This window comes from Ochlerotatus camptorhynchus, unplaced genomic scaffold (assembly GCF_037179485.1).
Source record: "Ochlerotatus camptorhynchus isolate MF236.1 unplaced genomic scaffold, CSIRO-AGI_Acam_v1.1 ptg000494l, whole genome shotgun sequence".
Lineage (NCBI taxonomy): Eukaryota > Metazoa > Arthropoda > Insecta > Diptera > Culicidae > Ochlerotatus > Ochlerotatus camptorhynchus.
The window spans coordinates 1,759,355-1,780,693 of record NW_027040979.1 but is presented as its reverse complement, the minus strand read 5'-3'; the positions used below and the strand labels follow the sequence as shown (position 1 = coordinate 1,780,693).

Here is a 21,339-nt window from a genome sequence, read left to right as displayed (position 1 = left end):
TCATCTCAGTTCTTGGTGTTTTTTTTTTCCAAAAACTGCGGAGCTCTAGGATCATTTTCATTGATTGACCACTTTCACGGATGTTCCGGATCTTCCGGAGGATGGTCCTATGGACATCCAGGTTCATGTTTATGTCACAAGCCCAATTTCTTTCTATCTTCACAGTTTCTAATGTTTATAGAAAAACGAGGAGCTCTAGGATCGGGATCGTGAATTTACTACTTTTACGGATGTTCCGGATCTTCCGGAGGACGGTGCCATGGCCATCTGGGTTCATGACCCAAATTCATTCTTATTTCACAGATCCTAATGTTAAAAAAAAAACGGAGCTCTAGGATCAGTTTCATGGATTGTCCACTTTTACGGATGTTCCGGATCTTCCGGAGGACAGTCCCATGGCCATCTAGGTACATGTTTATGTCACGACCCCAAATATTTTTTTGTATCACAGTTCCTAATGTTTTTAAAAAAACCGCAGAGCTCTAGGATCAGGATCATGGATTTACCATTTTTACGGATGTTCCGAATTTTTCGAGGACCGTTCCGTTGTCTCCAGGATCCATATATAGGAACCATGACTGTATTCTGGCTAATTGTGAACATTTGTGCCCATTAATCTAAATTACAGATCTTGCGACACTTGCAAAACCCTACAAACACACCTTTCAAAAAAACGTGTAACAACTCTTTTCGCTTTTTAAAAAAGTAGACGACTCTATTTTCAAGTTTTTTGCAGTCAATATAATCTAGAAACCCTAGGAATTCTAAAGGTACCACAATTTTTGAAATTCATTAATAAATGGCTAAGTTGTGCCATTGCAAACTTGCCGTTACACGTTTTTCGGAGGCTTCGTAGTCGGCGTAAAGTTTTTTACCCACCGTATTCGGAGTGTTAATAAAATTGGAAGGAATTCAATTTCGTTGTCTGCGTATTGCTCTCGGCTGTATGCACTCAACGTATAATATAAGTCTCGAGGTTCTGGCAGGAGTAACACCCAGTGCTGAGTTGCATCACGGTACTGAAAGCCTTTAGATTAGCAAATGAGATTCCTACGGTTAATAATCGAAACAACTGAGAACCCTCTCTCCGTAAAACTTCTCACCAGTATGATACAACAACCGTGAGATATCGTTGTTTTGCTTTTCTCACTCATTCGCAATATCACTAACACTGTGGTCATTGACGGTCATCTCATTTCCAGCATAAATACGGTTATGACGGTCATTCCCCTTCCAAAATCACGGCTCATAGCTGTGATGTATCAAGGAAAAAGTCTTATCCTGCGTTACACAATGGTATCATAACCAGTAATTATTATTGTGATAATTCATATCTGCATGAACACGTACTACCTGCAGTCACGAATGCTTATTCATGGATAGAGATTTTGTAGCTATTCATTTTTTCGGATACCGTGACGCTTGAGCTCCAAGAATTAGGATGCTGACCGCATATCGTATCCATATTACCGAAGCCCAAGTATCAAGGGATCCGTAAAAAGCAAAACCAATAAAAAATCCTTGCGTAAATAGGAATTCCCCACTAAATATTGGAATTGTGGCTAGAAATCAAAGCAACCATTGGTATCCATCAACAAAGAAAACTTCAAATCGTTACTTTGAAGTCCGTAAGGAGACGCAATGTATTTCAATATATCTTCGCTAAAATGAATAGCAAATTTGTTTATTATTCAGTTCCAACCTGGATCGGGTATCAAGATTGGATCTGCATGTTTTCGGACAAACGTCAGTTTGATCGTTTGCTTTTAAAACCCAGCTCAGGTTGATGTTTACACTTACAAAAAGTTCGGGTTCGCACTGAATTGTCGAAGTTCCACCTGTTGGTTCCATGATGGTCCTTGCAATTTTTCGGAGCAATTCATAAATTTAATATTTTTCGCTTCACTTTTCGCATGAAACGTTATAACGTTGAAAAGATGTTTGTTTTTTGATTTACGGTTTAGTGACTTTGCAGTCAATTTAATTGTTTATAGGAAAGTTTGAACATACTGAGAGGTAAGCACATATCATCGGTAAGAGAATTGTGTGTGAGAAAATTTGCGAAAAAATCTAAGGGCACCGGTGGGATTCGAACCCACAATTCCCATTCAGTACACGGGTGCATTGCCAATTATACAACGGTGGACCTATGGTCTACGGATGTATTTGGCTAATGACATTTGAGTTTCGAATCCGGTGCCCTTAGATTTTTTTTCGCAAATTTTCTCACACACACGTCTCTTATCGATGATATGTACTTACCTCTCAGTATGTTCAAACTTTCCTATAGATATTTGTTTTGACGGTAAAATTCTCGTGAGCTTGTCAATTGTGAGTTGTGCCAGTTTTGAGATTTATTAAGCATCGTAAACAATGACGCGTACGTAAAAGAGAATTGATAGAAGGTGATCTAAGAGACGTTTCTCAGTGGAACTGACAGCTAGAAATCTGTATGTGTGAGTGATCTGGTGTTAATGGTGCTGAATGTAATCATAAACAAAGCAGAAATTCATATGAGAATAAACTGTCAGTTCTACTGTGATCTGTCAAAAGGGAACAGGGAAGGTAAACAAAAAAAGTCAACTGATCGCAAGTGTCTCGTGAACAACCTTATTGCCGATGGATCATAAAAAAAAGTGAAAGTGGCTTTAATTTGCAAAAATTGAATTTTTGAAGATAAACGGATATTTTTCGACATTGTAACGTAATAGCACCCACATATTTATTTGTTAAAAGGAAAATGAAAATCCAACATTTTCTGCAAAATTTTTCGTATGTTCTGAACTCAACAACTTTTAGCAAGAACAGGAAAATGAGGGAGCATTATTCTCACTTCCCACTTATAAATGCCCAACAGAGATGATCAGTGAGTGAATGATTGTGCTACTCCCTCCTTGTCATTTAATCTCACTGTCATGGATGGCTTTTATGAAGATGGTCTAGTGAGGTAGAGGTGTTTCCAAGTGATATGCTAGTTGACCGTCATTTTTGAGATGTGACGGTTATGCGAGGATGACCGTCAAGGAACCAGAACCGTTTCTGGGAGCTCTCTCTCAGAATACCATCAAATGCGGAGTGATGAACACACTTATAAAAGCAAATTTAGTAGAAATTCTTGGGCTGAACACACAATCTCGATTTATGAGAATCCACCACGACTGCATATCGTCGGATATTTGTCTTTCTTGTTACACTTCAGACCGTGCTCACTTCATCAATCGCAGTTTCTCAATTGAATATGATCTGTCCATGAAACAAGTGATCAAATTCAAACTATTATTATCCCACGTATTTTTACTGAAAAGTACCAACACGTCAATTGCGTGAGAATATATGTTACAGACGGGTTACGCCTCAATGGATCCACTGGCTTCGGTGCCTTCAATGAAAATTTTAGCGCATTCCGCAAACTTCAGCAACCTTGTTCCGTTTTTGTTGCTGAGCTGGCAGCAATAAACTTCGCGTTGGGGATGATTTCCAACATGCCCGCAGACCATTACTTCAACTTCTCGGATAGTCTCAGTTCGATTGAGGCTATTTGGTCGATGAAACCAGGTAGGCACTCATCTTATTTCCTTTCAAAGTTAAGGGAGCAGATGAGTGTGCTGGTCGAAAGATCATATATGATTACCTTTGTATGGGTCCCCTCACATTGCACAATCTCAGGCAATGAGTAGGCGGACTCTTTCGCAAAGGTGGGCGCGCAGGAAGGCGAACTGTATAACAGGCAAATTCCACACGGTGAATTTTACCATTTAGTGCGTCAGAGTACCCTTTCGAGTTGACAACCGGATGGGAAATTGGTAATCTTGGACGGTGGTTACATTCAATTATTCTTAATGTTTCTTCGAGAGCGTGGTTTAAAGGCTTGGGCTTAAGTCGTGACTTCATTCGCGTGATGAGTAGACTTATGTCCAATCACTACTAGCTAGATGCGCATCTCTATAGAATAAATCTCGTGGACAGCAACATCTCTCGGTGTGAAAACGGTTACTATGACATTGATCACGCAGTTTGGCAATGTACGGATAATGACGCCGCCAGAGAGCGACTTTTCAATACCCTCGAGGCCCAAGCAAGACAACCCTATGTTCCTATCAGAGACGTGTTGGCAACCCGCGATCTCGGCTATATGCAGTAGATTTATGTGTTTCTGCAAATGTCTAGTATAAGAATTGAGTTCCTTTGTCTTTTGTTTCTCTTTATTAGTTTTTGTTTGTCTTGTTCCTCCGTCTCGATGAGTCTCATCGTCGGTTACTGGTCACCATAGCCGGTCGAATTCCAGACGAAAGTCAAACGTGCACTCTTTGACACGCCTGTGGATTTGAGGAAATACCTCACCCATTAAGTGAGCTAGACAAAGGAGTGCGCATTTGATTAGTGTTGTCGCATTAACGGCCCTTCGCCCTATTTCAACTTCTGTTCAATTTCCGTTCAAAACGGAAATTTAAATCTACACAGCAAAAAAATAATTTTGATATAAGCTTAAAGTCGATGCACTTCAACCGTGTCAAAAATATGGTGTAATATTATTTGCCAAAAAGGACAAAATTATCATTAATACAGTGCATGAACTGACATTACGCTGTTTATTTTTGTGGTCATAAAAATTACATGAGATTTTCAACATGATTGAAGTGCATCCTTTTGGATGTAATATTAAAATTTATGTTCTGCTGTGTATCCTCTTCAGCACTTTATCTAGCACACTAAAACTTTGAAAAACGTAAACTTTACGTATGAAGTAACTAAAAACTTTGATTAAACAACTGTGAATTTCGCAATCAAAGAACTACAATAATCGATTTAATGATTCGTGAGCATTCATTCAGAGTGAGCACTCACGACTCATAAAATCACACAGCAAAAAAATAATTTTGATATCACATCAAAGTGGATGCACTACAATCATGTCGAAAATTTCATGTAATTTTTATGACCACATAAATAAACAAATGCAGTAAAAGCAGCGTAATGTCAGTTCATGCATTGTATTAATGATAATTTTGTCCTTTTTAGCAAGTAATATTACACCATATTTTCGACATGATTGTAGTGCATCCACTTTGACGTGATATCAAAATTATTTTTTTGCTGTGCACAGATTGTGACTCTCTGATTAAAATATCTAATGATTTCATAATTCCAAAATTCATTTTTTAGCGGTGTCATTCCTGGATTTCAGCAATAGTGACGTTTGGTTGTTGAATCCTGGAAAATGTTCCACTAAATTTCAGCAATGTGCGCAAAAAAGTAAATATGGGGAAACAAAACAATGTGTTTGGTTATTTTTTCTAGGTCTACATTTATGCGATTTTTTAAGCCCCAGTTTCATGATGGTTTTTAGTACTCCGGGGCTTAAAAAATGATCTCGATAACTTATCTTACCTTTGTGCTTTACCCTTACCCAGTGCTATTTTTGTTGTTTTGCATGTTTAATTATAACTATCAATTACTGTATTCTTTTATCTGCACTAAATATATGTACTAAATGGTAAACTTTTAATTTCAGATGAAGACAGTTTGCACAACAAAGCAATTGTGAAAAGTAGAGATAGCATCTTACACACAACACAGTCACAAACACTTGCATGATTGTATATTTGTAGTGTCTGTAAAATAGTCAAACTGTTATTGTAGTGAAAATGCATCAGTAAGTATTGTGATTTATTTTTCTAACATCCTGTACAATCATTAACATTAGGGTGGGTCAAGTTTGTATGTTGGTTCACAACCCCCTGTGGTCTTCGATAAAGTTCATCTGCATTCATTGCCTAATTAATGTCCCAGTTATGGGAAATATTTAGTAATACGTTAATTGTTGATAATGTAAATGAATAGTTTTTCTCCGTTTCCCATACTTTTTCCCATACAAAATTTTAAGCTATCCTGCATATCCAGATCGCAACAAAATCCGTTCAAATTAAGCACAATTTTTGAGGACCTCAATACAGATCGAAAGAGCAGCGGGTAACAAGAAGTTGTAAAGCTGACCCACCCTTATGATCATACCTAATATATTGTATAATATCAAATTCATTACTTGTCATTCAGAGATATTTGGCTCTTTGTTAAGGAATATTCGTTATTAATTTTCATTTTAAATTATTGAATCCCCCTTTTCCCATCTCCATGCAACATCAATTACTCAGGAATAAAATGAAAGTGACCTAGCGAGATGATAAAAAAAAAATAAAAAAATTGTGATCTCTGAGTCACTTCAGATTGAAAAAAAAGCTCTCTTTGATTTGTGTGAAATAATAAAAGGAAAACATCGACGAGAGCTTTTTGCAATCTGAAGTCATGTCTCAGAGACTACCATTTTTGACATTTTAATTTACCCACTAGGTCACTTTTACCTTCAGTAAACTGCGAATCGTTTCATAGCAGTTCCACGCCAAATGACGAATCGAAAAAACTTGACCATCTCCGATTTTCAGGAAACTTTGCATCCCAAGCAACACGGCTTGTCAAAAAGAAGTTGAAAATACTTTTCAATGACTTACGTAAAGAATCTATAATACTTCAATATACATTATTTAATACATTTATACAACCTAAAAAGCGCAAGACACGGAGCTTATTAAACTAATTACTGGTCTTATAACATGTTTTGGAAACATCATAAAAACCAGCAGCAAAAAACAAACAAAACAAAACTTGAGCATGGGATTCGAACACGGGTCCTTTGCGTGGTAGACAAATGACTTCTTAGCTTGACCAACTCCGCTTATAATTATCTATCATGTTCTTGCCAATGGCATGAAAATTATATTCTCGTGCAACACGCCTTCGATCCGTCATAAAGACGTGTTGTAAGCAGCAAAGCGTACATTTAGCTGCCAGACATGAACATTCTGAGATAATTGAGTATTAAGATTTATTTTTATTTTTTTTTTCTTAAAATAAATTAAATACATATTTTGATTATCTTTCACAGAAACCCATTATTTTTCTCTACAACTTTGTCTCAGGCATCATTTCGATCATAAATGTCGTTCCCACCCATATTTTTTTTTTTTTTTTTGAAAAATTTCATGGATGCTATTTTGATTATTTTACAAGGTTTTTACGAAAAAAAAAATGTGCAAATCGGAGAAGTCAATTCAAAACATCGAACGTCGCACAACTTCTAATTTTTTAGTGCGAATTATACGTTGTATTATTCTAAGAAAATAACAGTTGCTTAATCTTTTCATGCAGTTAAAGTACACCGATTACACTAGTTTTTAGGGGTGCCGGTGGTGTAGTGGTAAGCGTGATTACCTCTCACACCAGCAGGTCTGGGTTCAATCTCAGTCAGCGCCACCGGGATGTTCTGAGGCATAACATCTCCGATCACTCCTTCCTTCGGGAGGGAAGTAAAGCCGTTGGTCCCCGGTCCATGAGTTGATTGATCGATAGGTAGGGTTCAGGTGTGAGAGCTGCCTCTGGTATCGGTAGCATTGGTACTCAGTACAGAGACCATCGGCTTTATCAGAGATTTTATGTCTCACAAAATCCCTGCGCCACCGGCTGGTATTTGACCTAGGCCTTTTGGGGTGAGAGACAGTCACGCTTAGCACTACAGCATTGGCGCCGCGTTAATTTAAAAGGTTGACATGAATTCCTGGTCATTTTCGAATACATATTCGTAATAAGTTCTGAGATTTATTTTGAGAGTTTTAAAGGTCTAAGGCTAAAAATCTCTTAAATAAAGAATTAAAAAAAAAAAAAAGTTTTAAAGATAATTCCATGGATGTTCCGAGGATATTGACATCTGAGGATAGTTCCAAAACAATTCTATAGCAAATTCTAAGATAAGTTCAAGTTAATTCTAAGGAGAGTTCCAAGGGCATTCTGAGAAGAAATCCAAGGGAATCAAATGTTGAGAGTAAAATTTCAAATAAATGCTGAGAAGATTCTTATGATTCTTATTCTAGGGATAATTTCGTAATATGGAAAATTCAAGCGATTCAATTGTAGAATTATAACTGAATGCTTTATTGAATTCCTGGAAGAATCTAAAAACCCACACTAAATCTTAGGTTGAATTTCATACTTTGTGTAAGGATTGTTCAGACTTGAGTTTCTGGACTCTTATAAAAAAATTTAAGGGTAATTCCGAAAAGACTCTCAAATTTATTGAACAGGATTCCTGAAAAGAACTGAAATGAATTTTAATAAATATTGATTAGAACATTCTAAACGAAAATCTGTAAAGAGTTCGATGCCAATGTTTAAGGTACTTAAAATTTAGAAACATTTTGCGGCTTTTTATTCACTCATTTAACTTAGTGATGCTTTTGGCTTAATCGCATTTGGTTTTATGCTGAACTAACTGAGTGTGCCCGGTCTTGTTCGGGATTCAATATTAGCTTGAGTTTATACACCGATTAAAAAAACATGCTATATCGTACCTAGCCCCCCTCCCCCCCCCCTCTACTCCATATGACCTCCACATGTAGAATCTGGTTCCATTTGCTTGATTAGTTCTCGAGTTATGCAGAAATTTCTGTTTCATTATTATGGGAACCCCCCACCCCCCTACAGAGGGGGAGGGGTCTCGAACTGTCATAAGAACCTTTCCCGGCCCAAAAAACCCCTGCATACAAATTTTCATGCCGATCGGTTCAGTAGTTTCCCAGTCTATAAGGTTCAGACAGACAGACAGACAGAAATTCATTTTTATATAGGGGAAATGGCATTAATGTTGACCATGGATCGAAGATTGGGCCCATCGCTTAAAATCTGCTATTTATCAATTTTATCTAGATGAACGCGTCATTGGGACGCAAGTCCCCGGCAAGGTGACAGATACCATAAGTTTCACGTACCCACTTGCAAATAGTAGATGTCGCCACACGACATAAACAAAGGGATTGGCCTTAACCGCCGCAACGGTATTTCTCTATGGAAATCCAACTTTTGGTTTCACCATGTGTGGATGTCAAACAACAGACAAGAGTGCCATATGAATAGAGCTAATTTATAATTTTCATGGTGAAATGAAATAATTCCATTCAAATTGAACCGAGTTACATCTTCTTATATCATCGAATGGCAATTAAAATACTTTGGTTTCTTCAGATATTTTTTCTCTTGAATTTTATTATCCTTCAGATTATTGCTTTGAGCATAGCTGTGCAATGAAGGCTTGTCCTGGACTCGTAAAAAAAAAAATGTTCACTTTCCGTGTTTCTCTAATGGTTAAGTAAAGTAAACTGCTGAAATTGAAAATTAGTCAAATTACATGATATATTACGCATATATTTAGCTTAATGTATTTAAGGCCTTAGAAAGACACTCAAAGTTCACCACTGTACCATAGAGGTAACTCTAAGACCAGAAGGTTCCGAAGAAACGTGCTCAACTTTTTGGCTCAGCTCTGGTACTCTCTTCGGTCTCAAGCTAATCGATGCGCCCCTCGAAACATAGAAAAATCCATGAGCCCCACATTTTATCTGTTATCAAAACAAACATAGTGTAGCACTAGAATTTTAACTATAATGGGGTACACTTATAGATGTACTTGGAACCAATAGGCTAGCCATGTAGTGAACCAATTTAAAATCGTTAGTTTCCACTGGTTGATACTACCCCAGACAACCAGAAGTCGTATAACAATGTACAGTAAGTATCGTAAATTACCACAGTTTAAGTCAACATCGCATATAAGAATGACATGCATCGCATTACGTTTAAGTTAAATCGTATAGAATGCAAATTTCCGACTTATTTCCGATGAATCATTTTTTCATCGTACTGTATCACAAATTAAATCGGATAACATCGTAAAACTTTTCAAAATAAATTTGTTATTACATATTAAATCGTATATGCTGTTAAATAAACTCGTTTAAAAATAAATTAACAATTGCACGTATATGGCCTCCACTTTTGTACGTGTAAGCCATTTTTTTTGCATTCTTTACGATTTGATTGTTTGTATATATGTTTGTATATCACAAAAATAACTTTGAATATACGTGCATTTTGGTTGTCTGGGACTGTACGCAGCTAGTACTGCAAAATGTACAATTTGAGGTACTTTCTTAAAAGAGTACAGTCAACCAGTTGGAAGCTAACGATTTTAAATTGGCTCACTGCTTGACTAGCCTATTGGTCCCACGCAAATCCATTAACATACCCCGCTCTAATCGTAATTCTAGTACTACGCTATGTTTGTTTTGATCCGCTATGAAAGTTTGACAGATAAAATGAGGGGTACGTGGATTTTCTTATGTTTCAAAGGGTGCATCGATTAGCTTGGGATCGAAGAGAGTACCAAAGCTCACCCAAAATGTTGAACACGTTTTTTCGGGACCTTCTGGTCTTAGAGTTACCTCTGTGGTATCTTCCTACTCTAGCTCTTCCTAATCCGACATCACAGTCTCTTATACCATTGACAGACATACAAAGCAGTACCGTTGTACCAACAATCAATACGAAACTAACGATCTTAAATTGGCTCACTACTTGACTAGCCTATTGGTCCCAAGCAAACGATTAACGTACCCCATTCTAGTCGAAATTCTACTACTACACAATGTTTGTTTTGATTCGCTATGAAAGTTTGACAGATGTAATGAGGGGTTAGTGGATTTTCCTAGTTACCTCTATGATATTATTGTTATCGTCGATGATGAACAAAACAATAATGGTTTTGCAGCGAGTAAGAGCGTACTTATTACAGTATCCCCCCGCTAATCCGACAAATTTATACAATTGTTAACCGTTAGTTTCCATCGGTTGGTAATAGCGTCAAAATCACCGATAATATTCCTCGTCCAATTCTCATATGTTTCGGTTAATTCGATGACAATTACATATTTTCGTTTTACAAATCATATGTTTAAGTTTTTGGTCCTGTTCTGCTCAAAGACACACGAGACTGTAAAAAAAGTTCCATGAACTGATTATTAATTGTGCATACAACTGAAAAACCAAAAGGACATTTCTTGCTGGCATCAGTGGACTTCCTATGTCACTAATGTTAATTTTGGCATCAGCATTCCGGTTTGGTGGGCGCGCGACAATGATATTAATTTCAAGCTTGGATTTTAATTACTGTTCATCATTTCCGCATTCGCCCTATTCAGATAATCCTTCTGAAACTTGTGAAAGTCACCAGCACCAAATTGTCGGGGTACACTGGCAATATACTGGAGTTGTCAAGTTGCTCCCGGATTGGAACATACCTACAAAATAAGGGGTGCTCAAGTTTTTTAAATGCATGATTGAAAAAAATCACCAAATTTGAGTCGACCAATTCTTTACCGTTCCACCCTTTATGCTGGTCGCCATGAAAATTTCAATTTCTGTTAAATTACTTATTTAACCTAGTGACACCTTCAACTCTTATTCGGCCTAATCCTCCATCGTATAAAAATATGTTTACGCTCCTATATTTCAAAAGCTGGCTACGCCCTTGCCAATTCTAGATATAGCTGGAATTAGCATGTAACAGCTTTTGTAAACAATGATTTCTTGAAATTCAAGGCTCGGATTAATTTGCAATACAATGATTTCTAAAACTGCCCTTAAATTTTTATTTGATTTTGAATTCTTGTTTCAGGTGTTCCAGTTTAGTTAAAACTGGAAAATGTTTTATATATATTTTTTCAGCTCTAAAGTTGCTATATACTTACTTCTAATTTAACAAGATCTAAATAGTTTAATATTATCTAAATATTATTCAAAGCTTCTGGAATAGTTGAGCCATGATTCGGGCAGTAGAGGGTTAATAATGTTCAACTTTTTTTTTCTCCGTCCCATCGACGAATGTCGTCAGGTCTAGAGAAGACCCCACCGAAGACGCAAAGCAAATAGAAAAGTGAAATTAAATGAAAAAGCCCACTTAATGTCATTTCCGTGCACACAAATTGCTTTACATTTCCATTCCACTTCAGAGGAAGATGGTTGGTTGGATTCTTCCACTGCTTGCTTTTCTTCGATCATTCATGGAGGAAAAGTGTTCCGTTCAAGTGCTTCAAAGATCCGCGTCAGCCTTTATGCAAGATTCACACTTTCTCCGTGTCGGAAGGAAGACGAAGACGAGACCGCTGCTAGGACTTCGAGGTGGAGAAGGAAATATGAATACACGTCATGATCCGTCCACAGCCAGCGTGGTTCCTGTAACGGGCGCGTCTGAATGAATTAGATTCGCGTTTTCCCTCCCGCCGAGATGATGAATCGTTCCGTTTATGCGTGCAAAACAAGACCCCGCTGGAATTCGGTTTTCACCATCATGTTCTGGCAGTGGTGGGTGGTCTCTCTCGGCTGGAGAGATGTTGGAAAAGAGGCCACATCCTGTCCGAGTGTAGGGAGATGGAAATGAACGAGCACTCGACAAGACAATGTAATGTAATTGATAATTTGTCCACCGGAATTGTAGGAAGGAGGCTTTTTGTTCTGCGAGGAAGTCACTATTTCATCTGGTAGTGATGACGAGGATAGCGACGATATTCTGCACTGAAGGTTGAGAACATTGGGGGAACTCAAACATTTAACGACATTCCATAAAAAATAATGATTCTGCACGTACTGAAAGAAATAATTGAGTTGATGAATGTCACCCAATAAATATTTTTGAAATCATGCCTTCCTTCGCATAGATTCAAATCCACTTGATCCAAAACACTACGGTGACAAACAGAAATCCCTAACGACTTTTTCTTCCACCCACCCATCGATGCGTCATAACTTGTTTTTCTGGTTTCCCTTGTTCGGCAGCAGCCCCATCATTCAGTCCCATGTGAAGCAATAAATCCTCGGATCCTAGCCGGCACCCCCTTGGCCACGACAAAGTCGACCAGACTTATCATCGGCAAACATAATTAAGTTACTTTTTCGGTATTAATAATATTGTTTGCCAATATCCGCTTTCGAGAGTTTTGTGTTTTACTCTCTTCCCTTTTACGGTGCTTCCATGGAACTTTCATCATAAAGAAATGATCTCGGTTGGTCGGATCAAATCTCGCCTTGTTTGTTTTGGCGAATAGTTTTCTCGACGGCGACAACTGGGCTCTTAATCCTGTAGGCGGCGAGATGCGGGAGCACAAGTCATTTGGTGATTTTCTCAAGCATTATCGGCACGAGTGAAGACAAATAGGACGTGCGTTAATCCATAATTACTCGAAGCTGATTTTGTTTGATTGATTGCGACGATAGTGGTTGTGACTTTTAGTTGGATTGGTGTAGAGTTGCACGTTTCATTTATTTTGGATGTTATTTTTTTAGTTTATCTTACTAAATCTTAAAAACATAGCTATATATGAACAGTACAGTTAAAAAAAAATTCTCGGTTTCGATCGTGCTATCGACAGTTGTTCACTCGATCACATTATTCTTTTGGTGCGCTTTGTTTTTTGCCTCCAGCTCGGTAAAGAACATCCTTTCTTTTGCCTATTCAAATGGCATTGCAAAGCCCACTATGGGTGAGATTGCCAATTTCGTGAAATCACTGGATGCAAATTCAGGTGACATGGATGTAACGTTCAGGTTGGCGGAGGAGAAAGCGGTATTGATCAAGTTTAAATTGGAAACAAGTATGCATTATACCACGATGTATAGGGTCTGTTCATAAATTACGTTATGAAAAAAAACCCCGTAAAAAGTGGAAAAAAAAGTCTACCGTATTTCGATATTTGGAAATTGTCACCTCTCCCTTCACTAGACCATTATCCGTACACATTTTAAAGATTTATATGGAACACTTACCTAACGACCTATATAGCTCCCTTTTTAATTCATGGAACATGCCCTAAACAGTATTATGAAACTCCGCAGTTTAACAGAAAAGTGAAAATTATTAAGGATAATATCAAATAATAAGATTTTTTTTAATTTTGAATTTGAAATACTGTCAAATACCCATTAAAATAGGTATTTTTTAAATCACGATGACATCTAGAGGCGATTGAAATCTAAGATGGTGGCTTCCGATTTCAGAAAAAAGTGGGAAATACTGTCAAATACTCATCAATATAAGTATTGTTTTAATCTAGATGACGTTTAGAGGTCGGAAATCAATGACCGACGCCATTTTTAAATCCATGATGGCGGTGTCCGATTTCAGAAAAGTGGGAAATACTTTCAAAGTGTTTTTATGTTCCTTCATACGTGAAATTCTATCTAATATGAAGCTTTAGTGTGATAATTTATTAACTAGAGAATGGTCTGAGAACGTAGGTAGATAGTTTCGCTAGAGTACGGTAGTATAAAAATTGAATTGAAGTTGAAAATGAGTGAAGGGCCATTAATGCGACAGTAATAGTCAAACGCATACTTCTTTACCTAACTCGTACAATGTACGAGGAGATTTGGCGTTTTTCTTAAAATCTACAGGCAAAAAGTGCACGCCGTCTACATTTGAAAGCAACATTTCTTGCAAGTTGCTAGTTTACTTGAAAATTAAGTTTACATGCATGAATGTTTGCATGCATGAATGTTTGCATGCATGGATGTTTACATCACCATTAAGGTATTTTTGGAATCGTGATGATATCTAGAGAATGAAAATCGATATCTGACGCCATTTTGAAATTCAAGTGTCAAATACCTTAAAATATGGATGACACGTAGATGCTGAAAATCGATTTCAGACACCACCTTTAAATCCAAGATGGTGACTTCTGATTTCAGAAAAAGTGAGAAATACTGCCAAATCCTCATCAATGTGGGTATTTTCGAAATCCCAGTAACATTTAGAAGCCAGAAACCGATGTTTGACGCCATTTTAAAATCTAAGATGGCGGCTTTGTTTCAGAAGAAGTGAGAAATACTCTCAAATACCGATCTATGTGGGTATTTTTACAATCGAGGAAACATCTAGACGCCAGAATTTGATGTCCGTACTTTATGTGAAATCCGATAACCGCCATATTGGATTCCAAAATGGCGTCAAAGTACACGTTCCAAAAATACCCATATTGTAGGGTATTTGAGACTTTTCCTGAGCCCGATGAACTCCAGAATAACCTCGTTAATTTAGTTTTCGTTTAATATAAAATAACATTTTATTACTACACGCAAACCAAAAATCTATTACAACGAATGTTAGTTCCGTTTCCTATCATCCTCTGTTCATGAACATCGCAACGAATGTTAGAAATTGACCATGCAGGCGATGTAATGATTTTTTGTCTTTTTTATTTCGTGTTCTATCTACGCTTTCGACAATACCAGTAAGCTTGTAGAACGACGCACATTGTAGAACATTGTAGAACGACGCACACACTTGTCTCGAATCTCTCCAGCAGAAAAAGCATACGAAGTCGAGTATGCGAGAGAATGAGCGCTTCATGTTTGCTTTTAGGCAGTCCTTATTCAGAAGCATGGAGAGAGCAGTGGAGAAAACACAGGTCTGATAATCGCAACGTTCGTGGTTCGAGTCCAGTCGGCAGTCTGTTTGCTATTTTTTTCGACATAACTAATTTACCTCACTAATACACTCCACATTTTTCGGTCTCCAATTCTCTTGCATTGGACCGCAGCTAGGTATATTGCATCCTCGGTTCATGCGGTCTCCACTTACATCCTCTTATGATGAATCCCACATAATTGTAAGCGAATCTTACATCCACCGTTTGGGTGTACATATAATCCGGAAGCCATCCCTATCGGCAATTGATAGTGTGTGGGTACAATCTGGATACTATATTTTGATGCCTGACGACGCGACGCGTGACAAGTCGAATGAGCCCCAAATTGTAAAGAAAGTGGTAAAAACGAAGGAAGCAGTTTTTTAGTCATTCATCGCGTCAATTTAAACAAGTCTTTGCTTCAAATGAAATGAACTGATACAAGCGACAGTCAAGACATGTTTGACAGAAGGAATGTTCAGCGTGACTCGATAAAAAGAAACTCAATGACTTAAACGAAAATGATATTGCTCAAAATGAAGCAATTCTTTTCTTTAATTCGAAAATGCAGAACCCTGACGCCAACTACCAAATCGGGTTTGAGATGAAGTCAACTCACTTGCCTCGTCTAAGCTCGTTTTAACGAATCATTTTGTCATTATGAATTCTTCCTGTATATCGTTGTTCGTTATTTACTAAAAATTACAAGTCTTTAAAAACACAAGTGATCCAAGCCAAACTGTAAAGTATTTTCAAATTGCTTTGGTGAACATCGAATCCATCACCAACTAATAATCCATTTCTATTCTCCATTCCAGAATGGGCTTCGAAAAGTTCGAAATGCCAAAGCATGGCTACGACCAGATGGATGGCAACGGAAAGGGCCCAGGTGGCGGCGGCGGTGATGGTGCTAACGGTGACTACGGAGTGGACGACGGTGGCGCCGATTCACCGATGTCGTTTGACGAAATCGAACGGCCACCACTGCGACACATAGACAAGTACGTGAAGGCACAGTGTCCCTGCATTAAAACTACCCGCTTCACGATCGCCCTGATGACCTGTCTGGGGTTCATCATTTCCTTCGGCATGCGCTGCAACATGGGCATGGCCAAGCTCCAGTTTGAAAATGCGGTGAGTTAATGAGTGAGCACGTGAACGGTAGGTAGAGGTAGTTGGGCGTTATCAGTCGGTGATTTGATGGCTGGTATTTTTTGATCCTTTGTCGAACGTGATTTCCAACGGGACACGTGCCGATGACCGGAATTAGCGAAAAAGGGTTCACCCTGGGGGAGGGGGTTTAATGAGTTATATCTTTCCACACCGATGAACTGGTTGATTGGGAGTCACGCCAAGAACGATGATTGGACATCTAAATGGAATTCGCTGGAGCTGGTGTTATTTGGGATTGAAACGATTTTGGCCAATGGACAAATTGTGGAGCTAAATGGAAATGGAACGAAATGAATAAAAAACAGATATTATGAATTTCTAGGGTTAAGTCTCTAGAATAAAAAAAAGAACGAAATTGGAATCAAAATGGAATTTAAAAGGAACGAAGATAAAATGAAAATAGGATTGAAATGTAAACGAAAATTCAACGAACATGGAACCAAAAATGGAATTTAAAAGGAAAAGCGAAAGAGAAAGAAACTGAAACAATACCTATATGAACCTTTTTAAAAACTTTCGATAACCATATCGGAAGTCAGAGCAAATATTGATTATTCGTTTTGCAGAATCAAAATGTTCCCGTCGTTCATCACGCTCATTTTAATGAAAATATTCTACCACCCATTTTTGCTGTCGATTGCGAAAAGACTAATGAATTCGTACGAAAACCGATGGTAATGAGCCAACGACGACAATGATGATGCGACGGTACATCAATGGGAAAATCCCCGATCGAAAGATGACGATAATGGTGACAGGAGGAGTCCCCCACAAATGGAAATGGCTAGTCAAAGGGAGCATTACAAAAGGGAAATGCGCAGGCAGGCAGCGGCAGGAGAGATATGAAATTTTATGAAGTCGAACATAATGGAAGCATTTATTCCGTAATACGCGTCACAAAAGATGATAATTTTTTATTCATGCCGGGCAGACCGACTGGCTGCCTGGCTGGCTGGCTGCCCGTGAAGAAGATCCGTTTCCTTTTCTTGGTGACTTGGCATGGATTTCGGTTTGTGTGCGATGAGCTCGACAACATTGTAATAAAACATGCGTCATAGCGTGGGGAAAGCGAACCGGATGGAGCGTCTGAAGAAGTGAACGAGGGCAACGGGAGACTGCACTGGCAAGAAATGTTCTAGATTCGGGTGGCGCCGTTCTGGCGACAAAGAGAAGTTTTTTTTCCGTTGCTTGGTATGGATGTGATATTGCGGATTCAAGTGTTAAATGGAACGAATGGCGAAACGAGCGTTGCGCTCCCGTCTGACGAGGGGTGGATTCGATCAAGTGCGATATACTTCCGGTTGCTTCCGGAGCGGTGTTATGACGGGAAATGGATGTGCTCTTGTTGTTTGAGCTTGGGAATGGGTGGAATATATTAAATCCATATCGGTTTCGGGTGGAGCTTTTAGCGTTCCGATTTTTATAAAAATGACTGCTAGCAGGTATTTGTCAATCGCAAATAACCAGTATCAAAATCGATACATCTCAGAATTTCGTAGTAACGTTTAATCACACGACTCACCATTGACTGCACAATTTCGAGTTGTTTTCCGATGTCCCGATGAGAGATTTGATGATTTTCCAGGTGCTTGAACAAAATCAATTCACGACGTTGCTTTTCGGGTGACACCATTTTTTCCAACTTTCGAAAAACTGACAGCGATAAAAATACAGTGTATACAATACACTCTAAACTACTTCTACCCTAATTTTCAAGAGAAAATACCCAATGGGTATTTTTCTACAGCGTTTTTTTCCGTCATGCAATTTGATGTTGTACATCCTTTACGTCTTGAGACCGAAAATCGATGACCGACGCCATCTTGATTTACAAGACGACTACTTCCGGTTATATAAAACTGGAAGTACTGTCAAAAACCCTTGAATATGGGTATTCTCGGAATCGGGGTGACGTCTAGAGACTGCCAAAAATTTTAATTTTGCATAATAAAAGCTGATTAACTTCTTCTTCTTCTTCGCATTTCAAGCTTATTGCATATTAGCTTATTGCGTGCTCTCAACTTAGTGTTCTAGATGCACTTCCACAGTTATTAAATGAGAGCTTTCGATGCCTATACCATTTTTGCTTTGGTATAATTGTGTGGCAAAGTCTAATCATACTTCTATGCCCAAGGGTGTCGAGAAATTTTCAAACCCGAAAAAATCCGAGACTGGACCGGGAATCGAACTCAGCCACCTCAAGCATGGTCTTGATTTGTAGCTGCGCCTTTACCGACTGACCCCCTAATAGTTTAATAAGCTTTTATTGAATAAGCACATTTCTGCTCTTTTTTTTAACTAGTTCATTTATTTGGAAGGCTCAATCGCGTTAGCTTTACGGAGCCGATAGTTCATTGTTCTTTGTTTGTAACAAAATTCAATTATTTCTATGTCTAGTAGGAGTTGGGCCGAATACTCGTACATAATATGGAAAAAAGGATGGACTTTGTATGTTAATATAATTTCATGTATAGAGGTACCAGATATGTTTTAAAGTCAGTTGTGTGTAATTCACCAACATAATATAATCAAATATGTCTTTCAAGCATTTTTTCTTCAAATTTGAAAGTTTTGGTGCAGGAAGAAATTAAGGGAAAAACTTCTGTTTTTACTAATAATTGCCCGAGGCGACAATGAGCAAAAGCACGACAGCAGCGCTGTTTAAATCTTTTCAGGTTCAAACAGAACGATGTGCAACTGAACCTGATAGGATTTCCCGCCGTTTTTTTATGAATGGGGCGGAGCAAAAAGTTTCTTTTGTGCAGAATACGTAAAAAAAAGGATGGATGTCAATATAGTAGGATATACAGAGGTACCAGATATGTTTTACAGTCAGTTGTTGATAATTCATCGAGTATGTCTCCTGTTAAGCAATTTTTTTGTTTGGAAAATGTTGGCTCGGCATGTAAAAAATTAATTATTTATACATAATTGGTTTGCTTAAAATTTATTTCCCGGAAAAAAATGATCGTCATAGTCCATGTCTTTTTCGGGTTATGTTAAGGGGGAGGGGGAGAGGTTGTTAAGGGGGAGGGGGTTTTACATGCACGTTTTTTTCAAGTCTCATTCCTCATTGTGGTGGACACACCGTGATCCACCTTTGGCAGCTGACTTGGTCCTGCTTGCTGCACGACCTAGTGCAACGCCGAAGCGGTAATGAGCAGAGGCAGGAGAGCAGCGCTGATTTATATCATTTCAGGTTCAAGCAGAATGATGTGCAACCAAGTGGTATTCGTTTATTATGGCTGGGTTTGGGAAAAAGGCTTATTTCATGAAAACAGTGATAAAGTTATCATTTGTACATTTTCAAAAGCTTAGCTACAGAAAAATTAAAAAAAATATTTATTTCAGCAGGTTCGTAATGTAATATCCTATCGATTGGTGTATTTGGATTTAAATTTCATTTATAAATGACAAATTTACAAGCGTTCACAACTTAAAACTCCTTCACCACACATATTTTTTGGTTTGCACCCCAGTATAGTCGACAAAGACGTAGTTCTACGTAAAAAAAAACTTAAAAATACTGTCAAATACCCTGTGTATACATTTTATGTATGCAGGATAGATTCCGGGCCGTTTAAATGAAGTGAACGCACCATTGTATATCGATTGTGATTAATTACCCAACTAACAATTTTAGCTGCAGATTAGCTTATACAGCAGAAAATTGGCTCATGCAGCTAATTTTTGCCTGTATAAGCTAGTCTGCAGCTAAAATTGTTTGTTGGGTATGGCAAGTTTGTCCCAGTTAAAATCAATCCGTTTGTAGCCTCGATCGCACATGATGTACTGTTTGGTTTTAGTTTTTTTCCTAGTTCAAATTTAGCTTATTTCGTTGTGTTTGGAATAGTCGGTCACGATTTGTTTGGTCGCGCTTTGCTTTTTGTGCATTAAGGCTTATATTGATATTTGATTACATTATGCACAAGATTGTTTCTGAACGTGCTGGTTGGTCGGAGTGTTGTGATATAAGAAAAATGATAGTGTCGGTAAGGTGTGATGGATCCTCGACCCAGGTGGAAAAACATAGTAGAATCTTGCTGAGAAAACTGACTGCTATTGTAGAAATTCATAACTGAAAGAGCTCGGGCGTAATGATTCGGGAAAAATAATAAGTTAAGAAAAATATTACGCCCGCTTACTTCAGTTTGGAAAACATTGTTAACTGCTTTCCGAGATGTAATTTAATTTGAATAGCTTCTTTTGCCAGGGCTTGAACAATCATCGCGTCGGTGATTGAGATGCAAGAGGCATGGTGGTAATGTGTAGCTTTTATGGGTTCTGTTACCGTCTTACGTAAGGACCAAGTCGAAACAATCAATGTCGCGTAACAGTAGAATTTAATACAGACCTAATTGCTTGTTCGTTGCTTTTTGTCTCATGGTCTTAGCGGTTGATGGAAGTGAGGGGGGGGGGGGGGTGTAAGAGGCACCACCGTCGGGTTTGAATGGTTATAGCAACACCTGGTTCCAAAGTGATGTGTTTTGATATGAGGGACTCGGCTGCATTAGGCAACCATTTTCGTTTACTGAGCAGATATACGTGCACACTAATCCAGGCCTCCGCAGTTCGGTAGTTTTTGAACTACGGAACAGTCCGATAAAAGTTTAAAATTCAGTGAATAATTAAAATTTTTAGAAATATTATTCCAAACTTGTACAGACTTTGTCCAGTTAGTCCAGTTGAGTTCAATGATAAAAATTAAAATATGTCGACTATACTGATGTCTTACGTCTAACGGTCATTTTAAGTTTTACAGACTTTTTCAGCTGTTCAAAAACTCGGTAAAAATTTACCGGCTTAAGTGATCTGAATTCAG

General features: G+C 38.1%; 1 protein-coding gene across 1 annotated transcript in view; it reads left to right on the top strand.

The window, feature by feature from the left end:
• Positions 1-5,554: 5,554 nt before the first annotated feature.
• The window catches only part of VGlut (Vesicular glutamate transporter), a 37,602-nt gene continuing 21,817 nt past the window's right edge, over positions 5,555-21,339 (top strand). The window contains exons 1-2 of the mRNA XM_065235556.1: positions 5,555-5,653; positions 16,163-16,478. Coding sequence (XP_065091628.1) covers positions 5,646-5,653; positions 16,163-16,478 — 324 coding nt within the window. The 5' untranslated portion in view covers positions 5,555-5,645. The remainder of the gene's footprint in view (positions 5,654-16,162; positions 16,479-21,339) is intronic.